At 47.3% G+C, this 20,018-nt stretch overlaps 3 protein-coding genes across 4 annotated transcripts; 2 read left to right on the top strand and 1 right to left on the bottom strand.

Moving 5' to 3' along the window:
• Positions 1 to 5,869, top strand: caln2 (calneuron 2). The gene is made up of 6 exons (XM_077592111.1): positions 1 to 294; positions 1,840 to 1,964; positions 3,430 to 3,573; positions 3,646 to 3,758; positions 4,768 to 4,921; positions 5,153 to 5,869. The coding sequence occupies exons 2-6, from the start codon at positions 1,847 to 1,849 to the stop codon at positions 5,278 to 5,280; spliced, it is 657 nt and encodes a 218-aa protein (XP_077448237.1). The 5' UTR covers positions 1 to 294; positions 1,840 to 1,846; the 3' UTR covers positions 5,281 to 5,869.
• Positions 5,870 to 6,442: 573 nt separating this feature from the next.
• sdf2 (stromal cell-derived factor 2) lies at positions 6,443 to 8,827 on the bottom strand. Its single transcript, XM_077592104.1, has 3 exons — positions 8,542 to 8,827; positions 7,764 to 7,960; positions 6,443 to 6,979 (listed from the first exon to the last, which is right to left on the bottom strand). Exons 1-3 carry the CDS (start codon positions 8,756 to 8,758, stop codon positions 6,677 to 6,679), a joined length of 717 nt encoding a protein of 238 aa, XP_077448230.1. The 5' UTR covers positions 8,759 to 8,827; the 3' UTR covers positions 6,443 to 6,676.
• A 311-nt stretch (positions 8,828 to 9,138) lies between these two features.
• On the top strand, positions 9,139 to 19,945 carry supt6h (SPT6 homolog, histone chaperone and transcription elongation factor). Of its 2 annotated transcripts, none has more exons than XM_077592054.1 (37): positions 9,139 to 9,281; positions 10,050 to 10,160; positions 10,220 to 10,384; positions 10,941 to 11,011; positions 11,080 to 11,257; positions 11,334 to 11,415; positions 11,542 to 11,800; positions 12,327 to 12,428; positions 12,509 to 12,622; positions 12,745 to 12,834; positions 13,336 to 13,478; positions 13,555 to 13,700; positions 14,165 to 14,272; positions 14,341 to 14,621; positions 14,693 to 14,847; positions 14,919 to 15,114; positions 15,192 to 15,331; positions 15,407 to 15,524; positions 15,584 to 15,660; positions 15,752 to 15,887; positions 15,956 to 16,093; positions 16,157 to 16,324; positions 16,391 to 16,518; positions 16,592 to 16,799; positions 16,871 to 17,018; positions 17,088 to 17,230; positions 17,323 to 17,463; positions 17,530 to 17,725; positions 17,811 to 17,956; positions 18,021 to 18,113; positions 18,191 to 18,304; positions 18,368 to 18,492; positions 18,566 to 18,678; positions 18,759 to 18,842; positions 18,904 to 19,085; positions 19,163 to 19,383; positions 19,485 to 19,945. In XM_077592054.1, exons 2-37 carry the CDS (start codon positions 10,061 to 10,063, stop codon positions 19,684 to 19,686), a joined length of 5,211 nt encoding a protein of 1,736 aa, XP_077448180.1. In that variant the 5' UTR covers positions 9,139 to 9,281; positions 10,050 to 10,060; the 3' UTR covers positions 19,687 to 19,945. The 2 variants fall into 2 exon arrangements, with proteins under 2 accessions (XP_077448180.1, XP_077448181.1); XM_077592055.1 differs by having other exon boundaries at positions 9,152 to 9,281; positions 10,053 to 10,160.
• The last annotated feature ends 73 nt before the right edge of the window (positions 19,946 to 20,018 follow it).

Below are 20,018 nucleotides of genomic sequence, written 5' to 3'. Positions count from 1 at the left end.
TCGTGCGTGGCGTCGGTCTTTCCCAGCGTTTGAAGATGAGATGGAACATTTGATTTGACGCCTCCCGTCCGGTAAAAGAAGAACGCTGGCTTAATTGATCGCCTTCCTAATTCCATGGCTCGCCCGATTGATCATTCTCACAAGTGGGACGCGTGCGGATGAGAGGACGCGGTACGCGCGCTACGAGACGGAGTCGAGCGGCAGCCGCCTCCAGTGTCCCGATTCCTCGGAGACCCGTCTCCAGCCGGGAGGGGACCCCGGCGCGAGGGGGCCGGCTGGCTCCGCGTGCCGCAGGTAGGCTGCATGCGGGAATAGGTTCTGGATCTGGGCGGGTGGATGGGTGCACCTGTTGTGACACATATGACTCAGGGAAGCGAGCGCCATGGCCAGCATCAGCACCATTTTGCACCAACTCCAGTTTGAAGCTAAATCGGGATTCGCTAGATCATCCAGTTCCAATGCAAATAGTGATTTAGCACGTGCCCCACTTTGGGGTGAAATGAGCGTTTGTTACAAACTTTGCTTTAAAGTGAGATTGCAATTTGCATACCTGTCAACCTCTGCCGATAACTGCCCTTATAAATGATTATGATTCCCCTTACAAACCCCCAAAAAACCTTACAAACACCGTACGACGAGTCGTACGGTGTTTGTAAGGTTTTTTGGGGGTTTGTAAGGGGAATCATAATCATTTATAAGGGCAGTTATCGGCAGAGGTTGACAGGTATGGACCCAGGTGTTTGTGATTGTCATCAACCCTTGTCTGTGTATATAAACCTCGTGTTTTTGTATGGCGGTGTGGAAAATGGGGAGGACTGGAGTGGAACCCAGGAGCAGGAAGTTGGCAATGAGAGCAAAGGGCTGGTGCACAAATTAAGATTCTAATGAAATGTATAACTATTAACCTAACAGATAATTTAAAAAAACTGGGCAAAAAAACGAACTAAATCAATCACAATTGGGCATGCATTTGATATAGAATTGTGATTGGTTACGTAGTCTAGTTTGACTTGAGATTTCAATTTCACATGTACTCAAATTTGAAGTTGAAGCGTGATTGGGGACAATTTCCTGTTTGAAGTTGAATCATCAAAATTAAATCACGAACTGGTACTCTAGTTTAAAATGAAATGACAATTTGGTGCGCACTCAAGTTTGGAGTTAGCTCGCCATTTGGTTCGTATTCTAGAGGGGAGTTTAATTCTAACTCTTGTTTAAAGTGAGATTACAATTTGGTATGGAGTCAAATTCAAAGTTCAATCGTGATTAGGCAATGAAATGACAATGCGCATGTACTTAAGTTACCAAGGTAGTATTCTAGTTTAAAATCAAATCACAATTTGGCACATTGCACAGTTTGAAGTGATTGATTGGCGAAAAGAAGGAAATGGAGCAGACAAGGTGACCTGACAGGAATCAAACGGTGACCTTGAGACAAAGATGGCCCGAGTAATAGGATCATTTTTCTAATTGGTTTACTTCCTCATGCCATAAAAACACTGTGACGTGAGGCGGGTACCGATGCGCTGCTTCATTTTCCACAATGCAGCAATTCTCCATCCAAACTACATGGCATTTCAAACTATACTTTTGATTTTTACGCAGATGAACGCGCATGGACGGACCCAGAAACACGGTCATCCTTTAGATTTGATTTGAATCCGCTAGTGGTGGTGACTTGCCAAGTTCAAAGGTCATCTCCATTAGAGCTCCAGTGCGCCATAAAAGTCCGTTAAAGGGAAATTACAGTAACAGTAATTACAGAAAGGACAAAAACGGTCAGAGGGGGCGCTCAGGGCGATCTGTTCTTGCAGCAATTCCAACGCTGTGTGTGCGCAGGAGGAAGATGCCGTTCCATCACGTGCGTGCGGGCCTCCTCTACCCCGACAACTACTTGACGGGTTCTCTCGCCGAAGGAGCGCAAACTTTCAAGCTCAACAGCATCTCCACGGAAGAACTGGGAGGTCAGAACTACTCCTTTTTCTCTTGCTTGGGTGACTTTAATGCAGCTGACGCGGGCAGTTAGACGTTTAGAACCCTCCCATGTAACGCGTTGGATTATAAAACGCACGTTTCCCCCCACCCCCATAATTAGAAGAGATTTATTTATACGAGCCGTGACAAAAATGATTGAATCACCAGTTCACTCAGTTGTTTCATTGTGTTGAAAAAAATGAAAATTAGAGACAGGATGCAAAATTTAAGTTATTTCAAGTAGACTCTTTATGGCTTTTTAACTCTTTCAGGGATAGTGGTCACTACAGTTGACCGCTATGGCAAGGTTGATACTTATGACCTTTGACCCTTTATAGAGCCAATGACCATTATTGATCAATTATTTTTTAGAAGGGGTGGTGGTGCTTAAGACATTTGACCCTATATTTGTTTTGTTTTTTTTAAGTAAAAACTATTCATCATTATTGTATTTTTCAAAAATTATAAATAAATTTATACATTACTACTATTTTTAAAAAATACATAAAAAACTGAAATACACAAGTTATGGTTCCCAGTTTCAGTTTGGTTAAAAAAAAATGGGCAAAAAATGATAGACTCACTCATTTCTATGAAATCGTTCAATTCAAATCTGATTGCAGCTTTGCATTTTCTGCAAATTGCGTCACATTCTTCATTTTAATTGAATTGAGCTCCAGATTACTATTATACAATAAAGTTCCCGAGTGTTGCTTACAAGTGATGCTCAAGATGAAAACTTGAATCAACATGGTAGTGATTTAGAATGTGATTGAGAATTTGGTAAACAGCTTATCTGAATGACTGCATATCTTACATTGATTGATTACATTTAAAAAATAATGTATAATGCTGGTTATCAGACTGGGATCAAATGATTTTTTGCCCGGGGTAGACTTGCTCGAGGGCTTGTGAAGGTTCTTCAAGGATCATCTGAGCTTGTTCATCATTCCAAGTGCGACCAAAGCTCTCGGCACGCCTTCTACGGGCCTTTCATCAATCACATGCACACACACACACACACACACACACACACACACACACATGCATTCAGTTACATTAGAGAGCAGCTCTTCACCCGCTGCATACAAATCGTTAGGTTGCGTATCTTGGCAAAGTTTCTTTGTTTTTCAAAGCCTGGTGAGCAAGGTGGTCCCGTTTGATTCATTGATTCACGATTCACGAACCACTTAGCGACCATCTTATCACCGAACCAATCAGGAGAAAGGAGGTGCAGACGTGACCAGGAAGCTGCTATCCACTTGAATACAATGTCAGGGGTACATAGGTCCATTTCTGAAGTTTTAATTTGAACCCTAGAACCGTGAGGCCGACGCACTAACCACTCATCCGCCTATTATCTAAACAGCAGTGGTATATTTTTGGACGATTCCTTCCAGTGAAAAGGTTATCAAAGCGTATTTATGTTAACAAAGATACGCAAATATGTGGTAGAAATCCGCGAGGCCTTCCGCGTGCTGGACCGAGACGGGAACGGTTTCATCTCCAAGCAGGAGTTGGGAATGGCCATGCGTTCGCTAGGCTACATGCCCAGCGAAGTGGAGCTCGCCATCATCATGCAGCGGCTCGACATGGACGGTGAGGAATTTGCACTTTAGCGAGTCAGCCTGGTCTTCCCGTTTTTGATTATTCTCCACGCCGTGTACGCAGGAGACGGGCAGGTGGACTTTGACGAGTTCATGACGATACTAGGGCCCAAGCTCTTGTCGTCTGACAACAGAGAGGGTTTCCTTGGCAACACCATCGACAACATCTTCTGGCAGGTGACCCATGATAACTTTATTTATACAGATATTATTTATAGGTGGAGTGACTGATGGTCTAAAACTAATGTCAAGTGATCTATGGTCCTCGAGGGCACCTATCCAGAAGCAGCATTAAAAAAAAAATCCAATCGGCCAAATTATTTTTGAAATATTATTTGTTTATAATGGGCCCTGATGAATTTGAGTGTTTTTAAGATAATAAAAATAAGAGAAACATGGAATGAAGCAAATTGCCACAGTATACAAAATAGGATGAGAAGCAAAGAGCCGCATGAGGCTCGAGAGCCAGGTGTTTTGCCACCCCTGATCTAGTGCAAGCGTTGGTTGGTTCGTGGGGCGCTTTAACGTCAACTTGATTTCACGTTCATTTTAGATATAATATTTAGATTTTTTAAATAAATGGATTAAAAGAACTGGATTAAAAGGCCTGAATATTCAGTTTTTTAATAGACCTAAAACAATATTTATTTTAGCTTTTTTTATATATATTTTTAGATTTTACAAAATGATTTTTGAACTAAAAACACAGAAAAAATGGATTAAAAATTACAATTATTGATTTAAAAGGGGGAAAATCAGGAAATGTAATATACATCTATGCTCTTCATTTTAATTTGATCCTAAAACAGAAAGTCGGCACTCATGATTTTTTTTCCGGGGCCACACAAAATGATGCGGCGGGCCAGATTTGGCCCCCGGGCCGCCACTTTGACACGTGGCGTAAGCGATTTCGGTCCTCGAGGGCACCTATACAGTCCACGTCTCCTTCCACCAACACACCTGTAGCACCTCGATAAACATATTTACAAGACTAGATTTGACGGGCCTAAAATAAAAAAAAGAAGTCTACTGAGTGCTTCTTTGTCGGAGTCTACCTGTTTATAATTGCGCGTTTAAAGGCGTTGTTTTTCCATCGAGGCAGAAGTAGAAAGACCTTTGGCGTGCCGCAGCCAAAGTGACAAGCAAAGTCACCCTGCCGCGTTTGCGTTTGTGTTTGTGCGTGCAGTTTGACATGCAGCAGCTGTCGCTGGACGAGCTCAAGCAGGTTCTATTCCATTCCTTCCGCGAGCACCTGACGATGAAGGACATTGAAAACATCATCATCACCGAGGAGGAGAGCCTCAACGAGACGTCGGGAAACTGCCCCGAATACGAAGGAGGTCAGAATAGAAGTATTTGCGTAAGTCTTTGAGTAAGTGTCCACAGGTTTTGTGGTCTTTAAGTTCTCTAGGTCTTTGAATCATCAGGTTCTTTAAATTCTTGAGGGTCAGAAAGGCTTATTGTGCCTTCTGTGGTCCAGTGAAAAGAGAATTCACTACACTTCCTTTCTTTCTTGGAGCAATGTCATTTCTTGTGGCATTCTTACACTGTTTCTTCTCGTGTGGCTTCAGTTCATCCCAAGAAAAAGAACCGCCAGACCTGTGTGAGGAAAAGTCTCATCTGCGCCTTCGCTATGGCATTCATCATCAGCGTCATGCTCATTGCGGCCAATCAGATGCTGCGCAACGGCATGGAGTGAAAAGAGTGTGCGTCTCGCCACAGTTTTTTTCTTTGACCTCAGGAGCAGGAGGTCATGTTCGGATGACCCTGCTGATGACGCCCAGCGACGCCACATGGGATCATCGCCCATTCGAGAAGCGCAGCTATCATTGACTATCTCAACTTGAATATTTTTTTTGCAAATACTGATTCTTGTTGTCAACCACTTGAAGGTTTGTCACCTCAGTATTGTTTCCATTTTTCACAATCCAATTTTATTTCTTATTTATGAAGTTGTTTTTAAAAAGCATATCTATATATATGTATATAAATAGCATGTCAGCATCTTTGCAGCATTCACAATGCCAAAATTCATTTGAACTAGACACGATTGTAATGCTTGAGTCCATAGCACTTAAACGACGGATGCAAAAGAACACGTGATATTCATGACATCATCGGGCATATATGCAAATCACGCCCAAATGGCGCTGGCCGAAAGCTCACTTTTTGACCTCGGCGACTCGGGTTGCGAGGAGTCGGAAGAGCAATACTCGACATCAGATTCATCTTCTACTGTGTAAATCTTGATTATGCAATAAAGCCTCGTTTCGGTAAGAAAAGGCCAACTTTCCACGGGTGGCTTCTTTCAATTGTGAGGATAAGGGCTAAAGAAAATGGATGTATGCATTTATCTTGCGGGGGTGCTGGAGCCTATCCCAGCTGACTTCGGGCCAGAGGCGGGGGACACCCTGAATGAAATCATGAAACTAAAATGAATAAAAATACTATAACTACACCCTGCTTACAGGCCAGTTTAAAACCATAGATTTTTTTTCATATATTTAAACCGGGAAGACGAGCTGTGAAAATTCATGTTTCAATTTATCGATTGCACGAGATGTCCAATTCAATTTGACTGGGACATTCTACTAGTTAAAATAAATTGATGTCTGGAGCCATCAATGTTAGCCAAGAATTTTTAAAAAAATCTATTTGTCCATAGAAGGGCTAAAAATATTATTGCTAGACATACTTCAGTTGTATTTTAGGTTAAAGTACATTGGCAATCAAAATTGTTTTCAATTGTTTCCAGATATATTTTCCAAATCAATTTATGTGTAATAACTATTTCAGTCAAGTTTTTCTTTCCCTATTTCCAAAGATCAATGTCTGACCATAACCACAAGAGAAATGAAAGCTGCTGGAAAAATTATATATATTTAATTTTTTTTATTCCAAGATGTGAAACACTTGGACACACAACAAGGACAATAAATACTGCCACGCGCTCGCTCAACACTGCAGTCAAACGGAGTTCATTTCTTTTTATTGTATCCAAACGTTTTGCGCAAAGGGCGCACGCCTTGGCGATTTGTTCACGGACAGGAAGTCAGAACATTTAGGCGGCGAGTTCAGAAAAAATGGCAAAGCTCTCAGAACTCCGTGTGCGGGTAAGCGGCGTCCCGCTGGGCAGCTTGAGGGCCGTCGTCTGGCTTGACGAAGATACCTTCGGCCGCTCTCCACAAGCCTTGTTGGCCGGCGCCGACGGCAGCGTGGACCTCGTGCTGGCCGCTGATTGGCCGCCCGTACTGCTTGCCCGTGGCCGCCAGCGAGGCCTCGGTAGCTTTGTGGCGAAAGCGGACGGCTGCGGCGCGCTTCCACACCGCCTCCCCACACTCCACCGTCCATTCGTCAAGGTGGTCGCCCTCGCCTTCCTCGCCAAACGCGCTCACTTCCTGTATGGAAACACCAGGACATTTGCCATCAATTAGTTCGTTTTTCAAACATTACAATATAGATCACATGCGTTAAAGTGGCGGCCCGGGGGCCAAATCTGGCCCGCCGCATCATTTTGTGTGGCCCGGGAAAGTAAATCATGAGTGCCGACTTTCTGTTTTAGGATCAAATTAAAATGAAGAGTATAGATGTATATTAAATTTCCTGATTTTTCTCCCATTTAAATCAATAATTGTAATTTTTTAATCATTTTTTTTCTGTTTGTAGTTCAAAAATCATTTTGTAAAATCTAAAAGTATATAAAAAAAAGCTACAATAAACATTGTTTACCCGGAATATTCAGGGCTTTTAATCCAGTTCTTTTAATCCATTCATAAAAAGTCTATCAAAGTTTATCTAAAATGATCCGGCCCACATGAAATCGAGTTGACGTTAACGCGGCCCGCGAACCAACTGTGGATTTTGCATGTCCTTGCGTGGGTTTTCTCCGGGTAGTCCGGTTTCCTCCCATGTCGCAAAAACATGCAGCATAGGCTGGTTGAACGCTCTAAATTGCCCCTGCAAATGGTTGTCTGCCTCCTTGTACCCTGCGATTGGCCGGCCACCAATTCAGGATGTCCCCTGCCTGCTACCCGTAGTTAGCTGTGATAGGCTCCAGCACCCCCCACGACGTTCAGAAAATGAATGAACAAATAGTGGTAGTCTATCTATGCCCCTTTTAGGGAGTACTTGAGTACTTTGTGTATTTAAATCTCCTTGTATTGCAATAGACTTGATCCCCACCTGATTGGTGGTCAGTGGCGAGCTGTAGTAATGGCTATGTAGGTTGCGTCCCGTGTTGACGTGTGTCAGTCGGATGTTTTGTCCACACTTGATGGCGCTTCCCCGAAGACAGGCGGCATCGTCCGTGCCGCGGATGCGCCAGTAGCTGTTGCTGTCCTCCGCACTGGTAACGCCCGTCACCGACTGCTGGCCACTTCCTGTTTCAAAAGGGTACACCGTAAATGCTCAGTAATAGGATGTGGACTAAAGCTAAATGATTACGTGTCTACTTTGAAAATCCTACACGCTCCACCCTTGATGGTTGGTAGTGAATGAGTTTTTCTTAACTAATTTGTATGGTATTTTAGTGAGTTCAAAATGATAACATTACTTGAATATTAAATTAGGATGGAAAATTGTTTACATGCAACCTAGGGTTTAGGTCTGGTAAATGTTGCTGTTAGCAAACAACTAGCTCTTTTATCAACTGTTTTAGATCATGTTGAAATAGAGGTTTGTCGCTTAATTGTCAATGTTTTATTGTGAAAAAAACGTAACAAGAATAAAAGTGTCAGGCGAAAAATGTTGAGTACGGATATATACATTGAACATTTGACGGACACGTCATGCAAATTCGTTCCCACTTGGAAATTGAAAGCGTAATCAAAGACCTTGAACAGTTAAAACCGAAGCAGGTGCAACACACGACTTGTTTCAACGTGCCAAGAAAAATTGCCATTCAAAGTAATTTATTTGATTTTGATAAAACTGGGAATTATTTCCCTGTGTGGATTCTGACCTGAGCCGTAGCGGACGTCATGCGAGTGGAGTCTCACATTGTGTTTAATGTTTAAAAGTTTCAATACCGAACCGCACGTGACGAACGTCAACTCTGTGCCAAGCGAGCAACGGAAAAAGAACGACGAAAAGACAAAAATAAAAGCTAGAAGGCGAGATATAAGAGCACAATTTAACGAATCCATCGTTCTTTTTCTTTTTCCGTCCCAGGCTTCCATCGCTGTACTGTGATGGCGTCATCGAGGACGACACACAGGCCGTTGACCACAGCGCCCCTGGTGGCGAGGTGGAAAAATAACAACAACGACGTCTTATTGATATTCATCACGATCTGTATCTATATATGCAAGTGAAACCCCAATCGTCGTAAAGGTACCGTTTATTTTGTATTAAATCAGCACAGTGTGAAACATCTAATGTGGCAAATGAGTGAGGCGAATGAACGCGGCATACTGTCGTACATATAAGGTTATGCAACATACATAAACATAAGTTAACATAAGAATAGTAAATAGCGTAAAATGTGTGATCAACCCTTACATAATGCATTTTTTTCACCGTAAAGTGAGGATGTACCAGCAGAAGGCAGCATAGTGCCGTTGAAAACGCCGGAAGTCGTGCCCGGCATCCCGGAAGCCATCACGCCGTCCGCCATTTCTGTACCAATCGCACACAAAACACTGCGAGCATAATTTCCTTTTTTTCTTCAAGACTTCTCTCCGCAGCGAGACTGCAGGACGCGTAAGTACAGGTTCTGGGATCTTTGGTGTCGTGACGCCACCGAACGATTGGTCAAGTAGGTGTGTATGCTAATGCTAAAGTTAGCATTGGAATTAAGCCTGCTCGCAAGCGGGAATTATTTCCATCGGAGCCTCCCCCTTCCTGCCAAAACATATTTGCTTGTGTGTTTTACAGTTGCATTTGACGTACAGAAATGAATTTTAGACAAACTGTAAACATCATCGCCCAGAACGATTTAAAAGATGCATGCTAGGCTAGCGGGCTAACAAGCGAGTGCATTGGCAAACAACATTGCTTGTTTGTTTTAAAAGCAGGTTAGATCGAATGAAGTTTTTCACGAAGTCGTGTCTAACTACTATTATTTTGATAATATCTTACGATTATGTTCCTTGTAAGCAACGAACTAGTTGGTGTTCAGGTGTCGTGTGGATGATGCTGTCCGCATTGCGACATTGCTCCTCTTCTTTTTTCACCACTTAAAATCACATACCATGAAATTCTTCATTTTTAATATTAAAAACAAGATGGCTTCAATGATTTTATTTGACAAGATTCCGATTTTCGCCTCAAATCGTGAGTTGTTATTTGGCCTAAATTGGTAAACCTTAGATTTTTTTGGGCATACACTGTGACACTCTTCAAGAACACTCTATTTGTCTTGCTTTATTCTCGTGTATCTTCTAGTAAAATAATATTTCCAATTGGAGTGTGATGAAATGCTTCATGATGTTCTCTGTTTACCCGCCGGAATTGCCAACGCCTGGACAGCAGCGCCAGTCATGTCGGACTTTATTGAAAGCGAGGCCGAGGAGTCTGAGGAGGAGTTTGAAGAAAAAGACCTGAAGCCCAAGAAGACACAGCGTTTCATGGAGGATGACGGTGAGATGCGGCGACCGACGGGTGTCCCCGCGTTGCGCTCATACAGTGTTTGCTCACAGATGAGGAGGAAGAGGAGAACACAGAAGACCAGGACGAGCGTGGCAACCTGCGGGGGCTCATTGATGACGGTGACGTGGAGGAAGAGGAGGACGAAGGTCAAAAGAGTGCGAGTGTAGTTGATAGCGACGACGAGGAGGAAGTCAGGCATCGGCGGAAGAAGCGAAGTAAGTTTAGATTCAGCCGGGGAGGGAAAAAAAATGTATGTCTGCCCTTCCTCTCTATCCACTACACCAATGGGTGTCTAACTCAGTTTAGTTTGTGGGCCGCATTCATGTTGACCTGATCTCATGTGGGCTGACTCGATTTATTTTTGGTCTAAAAAAGTTAAATTGATGGCACAAATAATGAACGCTCGTTCATTATCCCCGTCAAAATTGATGCAACGTCAATGGCACTGAAAGATGAGCAATTCTAGTTTCACAGCATGTAAAAAAGATAAAAATAATAATAGCAATTGAATTGGGTTGAATGCTTTTATTGTCATTATACAAGTATAATGAGGTTTAAAGCTTTTGCCACGTAGTGCACAAATAACACACAAACCGACAAATAAATAATCAATAAATAAATAAGTAGTCCAAGTGAGATCATCAGATTGCCAAACGCATAGATAATCAATATATACTAATGATAAATAAATAGTAATATATGCGCGGGCCGCTTCCATCCCACAGACCGTACTTTTGACGTGGCGCACATCTCTTCTGACACTTTTCCCAGGTTACAATGATCTCGATGAAGACGACCTTGACCTCATTGAGGAAAACTTGGGAGTCAAAGTCAAGAGGAGGGTAAGCATGCTTGGCTTCTTCATCCCCAAAACGCCTCTAAATGCTCCCCCTCTGACCCGCACCCGCAGAAGAAGAAATACGACCGCGTGAAAATGCTGGACGACGACGATGACGATGACGAGAAGGACCTGATCGCGGATGAAATCTTCCACGGCGACGCGGAGGGCGAGCTGGAGGATGGCGAGGCCGTCCACGAGCCGCTCCAGCAGGCCGACGAGGACGAGGAAGGAGAGGACGAGGAATCGGGTAAATCAGGAAGAGTCAAATCTCGACACAAGTCATTATTAGCAAGTGTAATGATCATTTTTTCCTAACTTTGCAGATATTGATGACTTTATCGTGGATGATGACGGACAACCCATCACAAAGAAAAGGGGCAAGAAATTTTCGGGCTACACAGACGCGTGAGTCAACAGTGTCATTGTCGAAACCCTCCGTGATGCCTCATCTATCCATCACTACTTTATACCTTTTAGAATTGAACGGAAAGCTTCCCGTTGATCAGATCTGTGCTCATTTCGCACCCACAGAGCCCTGCAGGAGGCCCAGGAGATCTTCGGCGGCGACTTTGACTTTGCCGAATTCGACGCCGACGCCTACGACCAGGGCGAGGAGGAGGAAGAGGAGGACCAGGATGAAGAAAGTTGGGACAGGCCCAAGAAGCAGATCAAGAGACGGCAAGGCCGCAAGAGCATCTTTGAGATCTATGAGCCCAGTGAGTTGGAGAGCAGTCACATGACCGACCAGGATAATGAGATTCGCACTACAGACATGCCTGAGAGGTTCCAGGTGGGCACTTCATTTTTTCCCCCTCAAAATGTTTTCACTACCATCAAACATTCTACGCTCGGTACCACTGTAATAGCGTTTCCCAATCATATTTGAGCTGCAGCACACGTTTTACATGTCAAAAATCTCAAGCTACACCACCAACTTTAGATATTCTAATTTAAAACTCTGTCACCTATATTTACAATGTAAAGTCATTCTCAGCCAAGTGTTATCAACAGGAATCAAAGAAACACAAAAATAAGTATTTTAGTATCTAATTAATCTTGTAATACTTCAACATGCTTTTATAGTTCTTCATATTTCAATTTGAATCTCATAATATTAACATTTTTCTTTCGGAATATTACAATATATGAGTTCTTGGCAGCTCATCACTCACGGCGCACCAGTTGGGGAAACACTGCACTATAAAGATCAACATCAAAATACAGATTTAACCCAGTATTTGAGGGTTTATGTAGTCCAAAAACTTTCAACAAGTGCAATTGAATGTCTCACTCAGACAATCTCCTCCTTTCTTTAGCTGCGATCGATCCCCGTCAAAGCAGCTGAGGATGAAGAGCTAGAGGAGGAAGCGGATTGGATCTTCAGACATGGTTTTTCCACGCTCACCATCTCCATTCAGGTGCGCCCCCCCCAAAAAAAAGGAGGTCACCGGCCGTCGAGACCCAGGCGCCGTGAATTTATCCGCCTGTCCGCGAGCAGGAGAGCACGGACTACTTGGAGCGCGGCACAACAACAAACTTCAGCCGGAGAGGCCCTAGCACCATCGCCAAGATTAAAGAGGCGCTCAACTTCATGAGGAACCAACAGTTTGAGGTTTGTTCATTGAAACACACTTTAACCTGACTGTGGTTTGGATGCTGATCTCACTTTGCGTTTGCATTGATAAAAATCTAAAATTTCCCAATTTCATTTTCTTATTTTTTCCTCCCCTCTAGGTTCCCTTCATTGCGTTTTACAGAAAAGAATATGTGGAACCAGAACTGAACATCAATGACCTGTGGAAGGTGTGGCAGTGGGATGAAAAGGTACTCGCGTTCGACTCCATTGTTAAGTAGGACAGTGTTTTCCAACTACTGTGCCGCGAGCGATGGTCCAGTGTGCCGCAGAAAATGAAAAATCTTAAAAATATAAGATTACAATTGAAATATGATGATCATTGTACTATTACAAGATTCAAATCTTAATACTATGCGGTTAAAGTCATTTTGTAGCTTATTTTTATGTAACATGAACCAGAAGTTGTTTGGATTCACAGACTTCGACTTTTGCCGACGCTTAATCTGTCTGAGCACAAAACTGATTCTCGTGTAATATTACAAGATTGAAGTAGCATTAAGAGATAAAAAAGACGTAATATTACGAGATTTAATAAGCCATGGTGTTTTTATGTTTTGTGAACTGGATATTGTTAATTTTAAATGAGAAGATTTTCATAAGGTGGTGTGCCTTGACATTTTTCAAAGTAAAAAGTGTGCCGCAGGAAGTATGGATCTTTTCTTTACGGACATTTTTTGTTCGTCCTCTAGTGGACTCAGTTGAAGACGCGGAAGCAGAACCTGACTCGACTTTTTCGAAAGATGCAGTCCTACCAGTTCGAACAGATCTCCGCAGACCCCGACAAACCTTTGGCCGACGGGATTCGGCCATTGGACACGGCGGATATGGAGAGGTCGGTTCCTCCATCATTCCCTCCGTCCGTCTGTCTTCTGGTTTGTGATTAATCCCACCCGCGACGCTTTGCGCAGGCTCAAGGATGTCCACACTCTGGAAGAACTGGGCGACGTGTACAACCACTTCCTGCTCTACTACGGGCGAGACATTCCTAAGATGCAGAACACCGCCAAGGCCACCAAGAAGAGGCTCCGCAAAATCAAGGAAGTGACGGAAGATGGTGGGTGAACAGTTTGACGAACTTCCGTATAAGCCGCACCCTTAAAATTGCCCCCAAATCATTGAATTTGGCAATTTCTCGCGTATAAGCCGCCCCCTGATTCACAATTTTCACCTCCATGTTCATGGTTTTAATAGGGAGTGCAAATGTGTTACTTTGAAGGGAAAATCTTAGGAAAAATCATTGCACGTGGTATTTCTGAGATACTGTATGAATCAAAAGCACATTATTAGGGTCAATATAAGGAATTAATTCATCCAGTAATGCCTGTTTCTTACTGCAAAACAGAAAATAACCAACAAATGGTAAATGTTACTTTGCCAACATATACTGGTGAAAAAGAGTATAACTTGTGCGCATATAAGCCGTACGCCTGATTGTCATAATTTTTTTTAGTTACAAATACGGCTTATATGCGAGAAAATACGATGGCCAGAAAGTGCAATTGTAAGCGGTATTTCTAGGAGAAGAGGAGGAGGTGGAGGTAGAAGAAGAAGAGGAACAGAAGGCTCCAGACCTGAAGCTGGCGTCTCGCAGGGACATGTACAGCATCTGTCAGAGCGTGGGACTCGGTACGTACGCTTTTGACTTGCACTACGGTTTTGCTCTGGGCTTCACGGTCTCCCATGCCTCATCTCAGACGGCCTGGCCAAGAAGTTCGGCTTGACGCCCGAGCAGTTCGGCGAGAACCTGCGAGACAGCTACCAGCGCCACGAGACGGAGCAGTTCCCCGCCGAGCCCGTGGAGTTGGCCAAGGACTACGTTTGCAGCCAGTTCCCCAACCCAGAGGCCGTCCTGGAGGGCACGCGTTACATGGTGGCCATGCAGATAGCCCGCGAGCCTCTGGTCAGGCACGTGCTACGCCAGACCTTCCAGGAGAGGGCTAAAATCAACATCAAGCCCACGAAGAAGGGCAAAAAGGTCCGATGCGCCCTGCAGGGAGATCGACAAGCGGCGAAGACAACTGTTGATTCGTGTTTCTCCTTTGGCAGGAGGTGGACGAGGCCCACTTTGCGTACTCCTTCAAGTACCTGAAGAACAAGGCGGTGAAGGAGCTCAATGGGGATCAGTTCCTCAAGATGTGTTTGGCCGAGGACGAAGGGCTGCTGTCTGTCGACATCTGCATTGACCTCCTCGGAGTCAAGGGGTAATGAGAAGGTCAGAAATCGAACGGGACCGGAGCCCCCGATCCGACCGGGTGGCCGTCTCATCCGTCAGGTACGCCGGTGACCAGACCTACTTTGACGAGATCAAGCAGTTCTACTACCGAGACGAGTTCAGCCACCAGGTGCAAGAGTGGAACAGGCAGCGCACGTCGGCCATCGAGAGAGCCCTCAACCAGTTCCTGTACCCTCAAATGGCCAAGGAGCTCAAGAGCAAGCTCATAGCCGAAGCCAAAGAGAGCATCGTGCGGGTGCGGGATTATCGCCCGGGTCAAAACACGGAAAATATATCACTGTCTCACGGCCTTTTCCGTTATTCTGGGTGCAGTCGTGCTGCCGGCGACTGTACAACTGGTTGAAGGTGTCGCCTTACAGGCCAGACCAGCAGGTTGAGGAAGACGATGACCTGATGGACGAGAGTCAGGGCAAAGGCATCAGGGTGCTCGGAGTGGCCTACGCGCCCAGCAGGTAAAGTGCCCACCCAGATCCAACTCCTGAGACCTCCCAATAAAAGACAGAGGTGGGTTTTTGTCGCTTCCGTAGAGACACGCCGGTCTTCTGCGCCCTGATCAACGGCGAAGGCGAGGTGGCGGACTTTCTGCGCTTGCCGTACTTCATGAAGAGGAGGAACGCCTTCAGAGAGGAAGAGCGAGAGAGGAAGGTGAGTCGGAAGGTCGGCAACTCCGTTTGAGCCGCTCTCACTACTTTTGCCGTCCCCAGGCCAACGATCTCGAGAACCTCAAGAAGTTTTTGTCCGGCAAGAAGCCTCACGTGGTAGCGGTTGCCGGGGAGAACCGGTAAGAACTTTTGCGGCAATGAACTAGTCCCGAGGCGTCGCGGCAATTAACTAGTGCCGAGGCGTCGCGTCGAACGTGCCCCTGCGCGCAGAGACGCTCAAATGATCATGGAGGACATCAAGAGGACCATCGGAGAGCTGGAGCAAGAGTCGTCGCTGCCTGCCGTCGGCGTTGAGCTGGTCGACAATGAGCTAGCCACGCTCTACATGAACAGCAAAAAGTCTGAGGTACGTGACCCCGCCCGCGCACGCCACATCCGAAAGCCAGTTTAACACCCCGCCGTCGTTGCCCGCAGACGGATTTTCGGGATTACCCGCCATTGCTGCGCCAGGCTGTGTCAGTCGCCAGGAAGGTCCAAGATCCCCTGGTGGAGTACGCTCAGGTCTGCAGCTCCGACGAAGACATCCTCTGCCTCAAGCTACACCCCCTACAGGTCAGTTGCCGCATTTGAAAACATCTCTGCTGGGGCCATACGAGCGTTTCTCGTGGCTTACAGGAGCACGTGGTAAAGGAGGATCTCCTCTCGGCTCTCTACTGCGAATTCATCAATCGGGTCAATGAGGTGGGCGTGGACGTGAACCGGGCCATCGCTCACCCTCACACTCAGAGTCTGGTCCAGTTTGTGTGCGGTTTGGGTCCGAGGAAAGGCTCGCACCTTCTCAAGGTTGGTTGGCGACGTGGGCTTTTCTCGCCGCCGTTGGGGTCTGACCGGAGTGAGTCTGTCGAGCAGATCCTCAAGCAAAACAACACCCGTCTGGAGAACAGAACCCAGCTGGTCACTATGTGTCACATGGGCCCGAAGGTGTTCATCAACTGCGCCGGTTTCATTAAGATTGACACCGCGTCGCTCGGGGACAGGTCCGCGCTCGCCACATCGCCCAGCCGCCGTATTCCACCTCACTAGTTTTGACCTTTTTTTTTTTTTTTCTAGTACCGACTCTTACATCGAGGTTCTAGACGGCTCACGTGTCCATCCGGAGACCTACGAGTGGGCGCGCAAGATGGCCGTGGACGCGCTGGAGTACGACGAGTCCGCCGACGACGCCAACCCGTCCGGCGCCCTCGAAGAGATCTTGGAGAACCCGGAGCGGCTAAAAGACCTGGACTTGGACGCTTTTGCCGAGGAGCTGGAGAGACAGGTCGGCGCCAGCGCTCTGACCTGCCCGCGGGCGTCCCGTCCCGTTTCATCATAATCGTTTGTCGTCTGCAGGGTTATGGAAACAAGGGCATCACTTTGTACGACATCAGAGCCGAGCTGAGCTGCAGATACAAAGACCTGCGAGTCCCGTACAGAGTACCCAACACAGAGGAGGTCTTCAACCTGCTCACTAAGGAGACTCCCGAGACCTTCTACATCGGTAAGGCGTCTCAAAACGACGGGATGTGGGTCTGGCGGATAAACCAGGACCCTATTTCGTCATTTCCAGGTAAGCTGATCACCAGCGTGGTGACTGGCATTGCTCATCGGCGCCCCCAAGGGGAGAGCTACGACCAGGCCATTCGGAATGACAGCACGGGTTTATGGCAATGTCCCTTCTGTCAGCAAGACAATTTCCCAGAACTCAGCGAGGTGGGGGAATAGCTTTGCACCCCTCCTTCCCCAGACGTGGAGGAAAAACAAGCAGTCCGGGGACCGACATGGCTCCTCTTTGCCATCCGCAGGTTTGGAACCACTTTGACAGCGGCTCGTGTCCCGGGCAAGCCATCGGGGTGCGCAGTAGATTGGACAACGGCGTACAGGGTTTCATTCCCACTAAGTTCCTGAGCGACAAAGTGGTGAAGCACCCCGAGGAGAGGGTGAAGGTGAGTTCGAGCGTTCGTTGGCGCTGCTTTAAGGCTTTCCGCTCACAAAGGGATCTGGTGCCGCAGGTGGGCATGACGGTCCACTGTCGCATCATGAAGATTGATATCGAGAAGTTCAGCGTGGACCTCACGTGTCGCACCTCTGACCTGTCGGACAAAAACAACGAGTGGAAGCTGCCCAAGGACACGTACTACGATTTTGACGCGGAGTCGGAAGACCTCAAGCTGGACGAGGAGCTGAAGAAGAAACAGCAGCGCACACGTCAGTCGGCGGCCGAGTCCTCGACTCCCCCCGCCCGCCACCTCCGGCTCGGCTAACCTCGCGCTCTCCTTTTTCATCTCGGCAGCGTACATTAAGCGCGTCATCGCCCACCCCAACTTCCACAACATTAGCTTCAACCAGGCTGAGAAAATGATGGAAACGCTGGATCAGGGAGACCTGATCATTCGACCCAGCAGCAAGGGAGAGAACCACCTCACCGTCACCTGGAAGGTAAGAAGATGGCCCGGGAGGGGGCCCGCCGTGGCACCTCTCTTCACGTTTGTGCGTTGTCCAGGTGGCCGACGGCATCTACCAACACGTGGACGTGAGGGAGGAAGGCAAAGAGAACGCCTTCAGCTTGGGACACGCGCTCTGGATCAACAACGAGGTTAAGCCACGACCTTAAGCATAACGGCCATCTCGACAAACTCTTCCGGTCTTGATGAGCGGCTTCCATTATTGCAGGAGTTTGAAGACCTGGATGAAATCACGGCACGCTTCATTCAACCCATGGCGTCATTTGCCCGCGACCTGCTGAGCCACAAATACTTTCAAGAGTGCAACGGAGGAACCAAGGAGGCAAGTTTGTCGTCACTTCCAATGGGAGACGGGAGTGCTAACCAGTTGCTTTTGCCTTGGCAGAAAATGGAGGAGCTGCTGGTCAGGACCAAGAGGGAAAAGCCCACCTTCATTCCGTACTTTGTGTCGGCGTGTAAAGCTCTGCCCGGAAAGTTCCTGCTAGGATACCAACCTCGAGGAAAACCACGGTCCGTGACCGCCCGCTCTGACATGGTTCAGTGCCCCAATCGCTCTGATGCCAGGGTCTCGGGCTCCTCACAGGGTGGAGTACGTGACCATCACCCCGGATGGCTTCAGGTACCGCTCCCAGATCTTTCCCTCGGTCAACGGCCTGTTCCGCTGGTTCAAAGACCACTACCAGGAGCCGGTCCCAGGTAATGAAAATGACACGACTCCCGCAGAGGTAGGGCTCATTCGTCGTGCGCGTACTTACCACCTATCTACTCTGGCCAAGGCATCACGCCGACCAACAGCAGCAGCAGTCGTACGCGCACGCCGGCTTCGCTCAATGCCACACCGGCAAACATCAACATCGCCGGTGAGTCTCCTGGCCGTCCGTCCTTCTTCCCCGCCTCGTCGTGACCGCCCTCTATTCGCAGATTTGACGCGAGCCGTCAACTCGCTCCCGCGGAACATGACCTCGCAGATGTTCAACGCCATCGCCGCCGTCACCGGCCAAGGCCAGAACCAAAACCCCAACACTACCCCGGCGCAGTGGGGATCCAGCCAATACGGATACGGGGGAAGCACCGGTGGAGGCGGCAGCTCCTCGGCTTATCACGTCCGTGCTCCTCGCTGTTACCTGTGTGCGCGTGCACCGCAACTTGTAATTTCAGTGTCCCCACTCCACCCGCGCAGGTCTTTGCTACGCCCCAGCAGCCCATGGCTACGCCTTTGATGACGCCCAGCTACTCGTACGCCACGCCCAGCCAGCCGGCTCTGGGCACGCCGCAGTACCCGGGCTCCACCCCCCAATCGAACCACCCTCACGTGTCCCACCACAACCACCACACGACCGGCACGCCATCACCGTCCGTGTCGTCGTCACGAGGCCGGACGCCACAGCATCAACAGCCAAAGTGAGTCTCAAAAACTGGTGCCACTGTGTCCATGTTTTTTGTTTTATACCTCCTTGTGGCTCGAGTATCTACCAAACAACATCCCGCTCCGTTTCACGCAGGCCGAGCAGCAGCGTCGGAGGCTCCACGGCGGCAGTGGACTGGGGCAAGATGGCCGAACAATGGCTGAAAGAAAAAGAGGCGGAGGGACGGAAGAAGTCTCAGAGGATGACCCCACGACCCTCGCCCAGTCCCATGATCGAAAGCACGCCCATGTCGATAGCCGGGGACGCCACGCCCCTGCTGGATGAGATGGACCGATAGTAGGGCACCCCCCTTCACCCCACCCCTTCCGGCACCATCTGTTTCCGTGACGACGTACCGCTCAGTGTTATTGGAAGCTGACCCGCCATCGGGCGACCCGTATCGCGGTTTACGGTTCGTGTCGCTCTTAGCTTGGTCTCAGGTGGGCCGGATAGGTTGCACGGGGGGAGCGGAATACTTGGACTGAAAATAGACAGCTGTCGCCAACAAAGACAGAATCTTTGTAAGAAATAATAAAAACCAGTCTTTTTTGTTGTAAGTTTCGCATCCCATCCCGTTGCTGCTTGGGCACAAGGGTGCGCGAAGGCTGAAAAACAATCGTCCCTTTTTGT

This window comes from Stigmatopora argus, chromosome 22 (assembly GCF_051989625.1).
Source record: "Stigmatopora argus isolate UIUO_Sarg chromosome 22, RoL_Sarg_1.0, whole genome shotgun sequence".
Classification (NCBI taxonomy): Eukaryota; Metazoa; Chordata; class Actinopteri; order Syngnathiformes; family Syngnathidae; genus Stigmatopora; species Stigmatopora argus.
Note: the sequence above shows the minus strand (reverse complement) of the source record. Positions and strands in the feature narration are given on the sequence as shown.